The sequence below is a fragment of the Scardinius erythrophthalmus genome (genome assembly GCF_964197995.2).
Source record: "Scardinius erythrophthalmus genome assembly, chromosome: 16".
Lineage (NCBI taxonomy): Eukaryota > Metazoa > Chordata > Actinopteri > Cypriniformes > Leuciscidae > Scardinius > Scardinius erythrophthalmus.
In genome coordinates, this window is record NC_138236.1 from 5,541,423 (window position 1) to 5,549,123 (window position 7,701).

Genomic DNA, 7,701 nt, shown 5'->3' on the forward strand with positions numbered 1-7,701 from the left:
TCAAGGTCAACGCATGTTAAATTAATTAAATACTTTTTTTGTATTCACATGCATTTTTCAAAACAATATATATATTTTTTTGTTGAATTTTTATGTCCAAAAGCTTTTTCGATGTATAAATATGTGTAAATACACATTAGAAACTGATTTTCAAAAATAAACGCACCCTGAAAATATTCACTGGGGGTAAAAAGTGTGACAAGGAGTGTTATTAATTTGATCAACATTAATAAAATGGTTTTTGTTTGTTTTTTTGTATCAGTTCTACAATACAAGCTACACTGTGTTTGTATTATTATTATAACTGTTATTATTATTGCTGCTGCAGTTGTGGCTGTTGTTGTTGTTCCAGATTTCATCTTTGCCGCCAGGCGTGGCATCATGAGGACAGTGGCGTCTGAAGTGGAAACACGAACGCTCTTTGTTCAAGGTTTGCCTGAGATGTTGCTAGACACGTGCTCTCTCTCTCTCCCCCCCTCTCTCTCTCTCTCCACCATAAATGTGCAGTGCAGATCCTGCAACGTCTGTGTGATAACTCCCCGTGTCTCTTCTTCTTCTCGCTGGCCGTGTGTGTGCTCTTCCTCTCAGTGTAACAGCACTCCATGCGCAACGGTAGTCCAAACAACAACTCAGTGACCCGCTGCAACCAACGGCAAACAGGGTGGGCGGACCCCCGAATTATGTCAGTTTAACTCTTTCATTCTGGGGTATTACTGGGGACATATGTTTCAGTTCCTCCGCTTAAAAAAAGCACGAATATTCTCCGGAAAATTTCGGTCATGATATGACTCTTCACTGATCAAGCATCATAACAGAACTGATGTTGTTGAAAATGTAGAAAGCAGCTGGACGGTGTTGTTTTCAGGCGCACATGTGTTATCATTCTGGCACGCCTCTTCGCACAACAGAATACGATGAACTATGATGTTGAAGCCTAATATTTACGCATAAAATTATGTTTTGGATTATTCATTAGGAGTGAGTTGTGGGTTGCTACAAAGGAGTCTGAAATGCAACGGGATGGATGGATGGGTGGATGGATAGATGGATGGATGGTGACTGTCTCAGCGAGGCAGGGCATGGCAAGCTGTTTGAACATTTATTCTTATATTTCTCAAACTGCATCAAAATGCACTGTAAATACTAACACAATATTATAAAAATGTACATAAATGAATTTAAAAATAGCAAACAATTTTCATAGTCGGCTACAAGCTAGTCTTCTATGTTGCTGCAGTACTGCACTGGTGTTCACATTAATATTTTTATGAATGATGGTGACTCACTTGTGGGTGATAACACACTTGTTGAGCTTTCATAATAATTAAATTACACCATGCAAATAAACGAAACAAATGGCTTTTTTTTAAGTCCCATAAATGTAAGTAGTACTACTAACAATAAACGAAAATAGTAAAATAATAATACAAAATATTAAAATATGTATAATACATATTGTTTTATTGTTTTTACAGACAATATTTTGTTTAAGTAATGATAAACAAAAATGTAGTTTCTGTATTAATTCTACTTTTATTAATAAATAAATAAATAAATAAATAAATAAATAAATAAATAAATAAATAAATAAATGCAGCCTCTGTATTTTTTTTTTAATATTCCCAAATTTGTTATTTGTATCATGAACTATATGATGTATTGCGATTATCAAATATGTGGAAGTGAATGTTTTTTCACTCGTTTAAACACCTTTATAATGATCATGTTAGTTGACCTATAAGGTGTGATGGGCACCGGCCCTACAAAACAATCACAATATGTATATATTTGATGCATCTTATGTTTTTGTTGTTGATTTTTGTAATGTTTTTATTGTTATTATTATTATTAAAAAAGTGGAACAAAAAACAGTTATTACAATTTTGTTTATTGTTACTTAAACATAAAAATAAACACAGTATCGTAAAATAAAATGAAATATCGCTCAGTGTCATAAAATCGATTGATTGCATAGGGAATACATGCTGAAACGGCTTGCCATAGGCGGGGACTGAGCGAACCAGACGGGGTGGAGCATCAGTTAGCCTGGCCCTTCTCGGCGCAGACATCCTTGTGTCCCGTTCGCCTTCTGCGTATCGGAACCGGAGAGGGGGCTGGTCTGTGGGAGGGACTAGCGCAAAGGGGGGACTTGGACCAAGAGGGGGCGGGGTGGCGGCGAGGGTGCTGTTTCTCCAGTCTCTTACCAGTGTCTTTGTCTCACACTCTTTTGTTAGCCATGCCTAGCTTGCTGGTTCTAGCAGGGATCATGGAGAAAAACGGGGGCTACGGCGGGGATTTAGCCGGCTCCGGGTTCGGTAGCGAGGGTCTCCTAGTGCCGCCCGAGGAGGAGGAGGACGATTCCCGTGCCCTTAGAGTTGCGCTGGGCCAACTGTCGCTGCTGGGTCTTGGAGAGGGCGAGGACGGGGCTCCTGCGGGTGGTGGTGGTGGAGGAGTTCAAGACAGGAGTAACAATAACCACCACAATCACATCCCATCTGAATCAGGGATGTTACAAGGGAAGAACAAGTTATGCGCCCTGTACGAGACCTCGCCGACCGAAACCAAAGGACGGGGCTGCAACATAACGGAGTGCGTCCCCGTGCCAAGCTCCGAACATGTGGCCGAAATAGTGGGGAGGCAAGGTAAATACAACGATGCGCACTTTCGCATGCTTTCAAACTCGTTCTCCAGGGTGTGCGGCTCAAACTAAGTGTGGAGCTGTCTTAACAAAGAAAAAGGGAGTGGTAATGCTTTTTAACGTGTCTGTTTTTACCGAGCTGTGCTACTATTTCAGCGCGTATATGCCATATACATGGGCATTTCCTCTTAGCTTTAAGCAAAGTTACCAGCGGGTACGAGAACAAAGGCGTTATTCCACATCCACGCCTTCAATGTCAGCACGCTGCTTTCCCTTTGTCGTCTGAGGGCGCGTAATTCTGTTTTTTTGAAACAGAAAATGGAACGCGTGTGCGCTCGCTGGATACAATGTAACAGTCAACGGTCTTTGTTGACTGGATACATTGTGTCATTCGCTCCTTCGCGCGCCTCTGTAGTTCCTGCGGGCTTTCATATGCAGCAGCAGCACCACCACGTTGTTTATGTTAGGCTCCCTCAGACAAAGAGGAGTTGTCTGGTAACTTAAGTCCACCGCTTATCTCCATAATATCGAGAAGCTCACGAAAGTGGGTCTCGTGAGCAACTAAAAGTGGCGAAATTCTGACAGCGTTGTCAGACAAAGAAGTGAAAGTCCTTGTGTGTTTTGAGGGCAAAGCTCGCGCGGGGGGGGAAATTGGAAAATACAAACATGACTTGGCGGAAAAGTTATATTATGAATGTGTGATGATATTTGGAATAAGTTGAGGAGGCAATCTCGTGTAGTTGACCCTGTTGTCTCATTGCGATTGACAAGTCACTTCATGATACGTTGAAAGCACAGTGTACAGTATTCTAGAAAGCCATGTTGCATTTGGTCCTGTAGAGACAGACTATAAAGACTGTGTTAGAGTCACGCCCCGTCTACCAGTACAACAGCCCTGCACTCAAAGCATGTGGTTAGGAAGCCTGTCCATTCATTAAAAGTGTAATATCTTACCCAGATGAAATATGCACTAATAAACGTCCCCCTGCATATTACGACTTTGTCCAGTAAAGCGGCCTGCGTGTTTCAGAAGTGAATGCTTGAATCCAACTTGGGATGCAGTGAGTGCGTGGATTGGAAGTTGCTGATTAAGAGGATTTGAAATGGGGTCTTTACCTCATTAGTTACTGAAATAACGGCCACATCTTGAGCTGAATAACTAGACATTTGTTTGGCCTTTATTAGGTTAATTTAATTGCATTTTTTCTAAGAATAGATTTGGCCTGATAATAAACAAGCGAGAGTGATGGTGAAAAAAGCAGCACTTATGTATCCTTGTTATCGCCATTAGTTGGGAATTTGAGCTGTGAGGTTCCAGTGCTTTGTTCACCTGCAGTGGCTGCCATGCCTGTTAGGAGATGTGCTCCTGCAGCGAGGGGGACGATTCAGCGGCGGGAGGGAATCTGTGCTCCCCGCTGTCAGTGCTAGACAGTCCATCCAGGTTATTTTTTTAGCTTCTGCTCTACACAATGAGGCATGAAACCAGTGTGTAGAGATCTATCCACTGAACAGGCCCCTGGGCGGAGAAAGCCACCCCACTCTTGATAAGACACCACTGAGGTGCTAATAAATACTCTGGTGCTGTACACGAGGCAAGATGCTGTGGAGCACCACACCTTGTTATGAATTCATATCTCAACAATAACTTTATGGGGTATTTAGCTTGCTTGCTTGCAATGCAAGAGAGAATAGTTGGGGAATTTACATCTGAAAACACATTTTACACATTTGTTTCAGTGCTGAATATCATAGTACCTGTGACTGTCTGTAAGCACATGGCACTCTTGCAGAGGAGACGTCATTCAGACAACAGTGATTTTTAAGAGCTATTGTAATCACAGGTTTGTTCTTTGAATTCTATTAGGATACGTCAAACGCAGACTGGAATTTTTTTAAATATGCTAAATGGGATTTATTATGGAAAATACTTGAGATCATTTTAAGCCAACACATTTCTTTCTATATTATGAATAAACAGCAAGAATATTACTGAGACAGTGTAATGCAGCAAAAAACAAAGCCACCGTTTTAATCGATTTGTACGTTTACCACAACAGAGAAGAGTGAACAGCCATTTCTAAATTCACTTTGGGCTTCATTCATTAAACACGAGCAGAAGAAATTTCAGTGCACATTGTATAATCAATAGTTTTACGAAACGACAAAGAAAGAAAGATTGACACAGATTTGATTCTGTTTATGAATAAGGGTCAGTGGGTTTAATCAAATACAACAAATTGCTAGACAATCTTAATTTTTATCATCAAAAATTGTACTTTAGTGTATTGTATACAAAAAATAAGACAATGCTAATTTTTATTACAGAATAATTTCATTTTAATATATTGTTTAGAAAAAAAATAAAGCCAATATAATAGTATATTTAAAAATAATAATAGTGTTTGTATATTTGGTATAATGGTTGCAATAGAAAAAGCAAGGGCAGGCCCAGACGGAACTGCTGACTTTTGCAATGAATCTGCAGAATTTTGGATATTCGAGCATGGTAAAATCATAAAACGCAGTCAATGATAAATTGTGTTAACCTATACCTTTAATGAGAACTGAAACCACGATCAAATTATCCAAAATGTTTAAATGAATTGCACTTAAGAGATGGAGAACATGAAGAACTTTGTGAATGAGTTCTGCTGCAGATTCAGAGCATGGGTGACCTTTTGACCTGGAAACAAACAAGCAAAATAAGCGTTAATAGACAGATATGAATAGTACCACTACTATAATATTCCTTCTCCACTCAACAGGTTGCAAAATCAAAGCTTTGCGTGCAAAGACGAACACCTACATCAAGACCCCCGTCAGAGGCGAAGAACCAGTCTTCCTCATCACCGGCCGCAAAGAGGACGTGGCCCTGGCCAGACGTGAAATCATCTCTGCTGCCGAGCACTTCTCCATGCTGCGGGCCTCCAGGAACAAGCTGGGCGTCTCGTTCAGCGGCTCGCCACCTGCACCGCTCCCTGGCCAGACCACCATACAGGTGCGGGTGCCCTACCGCGTCGTGGGTCTGGTGGTCGGACCCAAAGGCTCGACTATAAAACGCATCCAGCAGCAAACGTGCACTTACATCGTAACTCCGAGCCGCGACCGCGACCCCGTCTTCGAGATCACCGGCTCCCCTGGGAACGCCGAACGGGCTCGGGAGGAAATCGAGGCGCACATTGCTTTCCGCACGGGTGGCCTGCACGACCACAACAATGAGAACGACTGCTTGGGCCCTGACAGTGGCAACGGGGGTCTGGAGAGCCGCCTGCAGCAGGTGTGGGGGCTCCAGGGGGCCCCGCGCAAACCGCTTGCCAGCAGCTACCGCCAGAATTTCTCAGACACCATGGTCGGAAGTAGCGGAGGAGGAGGAGGAGGAGGAGGAGGAGGGGGAGGAGGGATTTACAGTAAAGGTGACTTCAACAACCACGGCAACGGGGACAAGCCGTGCTCTTACTTCGGCTCGGAGGGCACTCAAAGCTGGGGCGATCCCGACTATCCCAAACAGGTGGCCTACTATGCCCAGCAGCGCTCCAAAAGCTTTGGAGGCCTGCCTCTCCCTCTGACCAGACTGTCGCCGGGACTGCCCGAACCGTGCGGCACCAACAACTCCAACGCAGTGGGGTCTCCTCACGCCCAGGCCCGCCGTGCCCACAGCGAGCCCACCGCCACCACGGTCACGTTCAGCGGACGTCTCCCCGTGCCGGATTCACCGCCCGCCGTGGCTCGGGACTGCATGACCTGCTTTGAGAGCAAAGTGACGGCCGCTCTGGTCCCGTGCGGTCATAACCTCTTCTGCATGGAGTGCGCCATCCGAATTTGTGAGCTAAACCATCCAGAGTGCCCTGTCTGCCACACCCTGGTCACACAGGCTATCCGAATATTCTCTTAAAGAGTTGTTTTTAGTTTTTTTTCTGTGCTTTGTTTTTACTCTGTAGTATCAGTTTACTTTTAATCTTTTTTTATTTGGCCAGTATTCACTTTTTTATTTTTCAGAAAACACAAAACCAAAACAAGCAGATATTTTAGAACACACTGCTTGCTTTACTAAAAAAAGAGGAAGAAGTATTTTCAGATTTTTCTTTTATATGTACACATATATACATATATATTTTATAAAAGTTTTTTTAAAAATGGAAAGAACGTAGTTCTTAGCATGTTCATTTTTGTTTTTCTTTATTTTCTTTTATTTTTTTACTGGTGCTGTTTTTTTCCACATGCTGTGTGGACAGTAACAGGAGAAATAATGTGAACATTTTACACTTTTCCTTTTGCTGGGGAAGTATGAAAACAAAATATCATTAATATCAAGTTTATTTCCTAAGATTGGAGTATAGTTTTTCATCCCAGCATCTTCTGCAAATGAGCTAGTATTCTTTTTTTAAGGTAAACTAGAATCTTAAATCTTTGCACCTTAAAATTGATGTAAAGTGATTGTCAAAAACATTACATTGCTAGATGTCTATGCGAAATAGATGGTATAGAAATGGCCGATGTGGGCTGATATATATACGACCTGATGTCGGTGTGGCTTTAAATTTGGATCATGTTCTAAACGACATAATTACACAATTAGTATCTGCTTTGCTAATCAATATTTGAACGGGTAATTGACGAGTAAAACAGGGAGTTTCTCTTTTTTGGTTTTGTTTTGTTTCTGCACCAGTCAGCCTATTATGTGATGCATCTAAAAAGGTCTTATTAGGTACAGTACAAGAAAAGAAAAAAACTGTTGTGTTGTTCAAAAGGTCTTTTCCAGGTTTCCTTTACTAACGGTTTTTATTCTCATTTCTGCACTCAGTATGTTTTCATGATTTTTTAACATTTATTTGGTAAAACACTGATTACAAGCATAGTGCATGAGATGAAGTGCAAAAAAAAAAAAAAAAAAAGCTGAGGGGGCGATTGAGGGGAGGGGGTTTGTAATCTGATCCTGAATAGACCAAATAGACAAAAGCAAGCAAGACTTCGAGCTACAGTACAATGTAAATCACCCACTCACGAGGTCCTGCATTTGAGTTGCAAAGCGTCCTGACTGTCTGTCTGTACTGAGGCAGGTGTTG

At 42.0% G+C, this 7,701-nt stretch overlaps 1 protein-coding gene across 1 annotated transcript; it reads left to right on the top strand.

The window, feature by feature from the left end:
* Window positions 1-2,200: 2,200 nt before the first annotated feature.
* mex3a (mex-3 RNA binding family member A) lies at window positions 2,201-7,505 on the top strand. Its single transcript, XM_081388573.1, has 2 exons — window positions 2,201-2,642; window positions 5,404-7,505. The coding sequence occupies exons 1-2, from the start codon at window positions 2,237-2,239 to the stop codon at window positions 6,528-6,530; spliced, it is 1,533 nt and encodes a 510-aa protein (XP_081244699.1). The 5' UTR covers window positions 2,201-2,236; the 3' UTR covers window positions 6,531-7,505.
* Window positions 7,506-7,701: the final 196 nt, after the last annotated feature.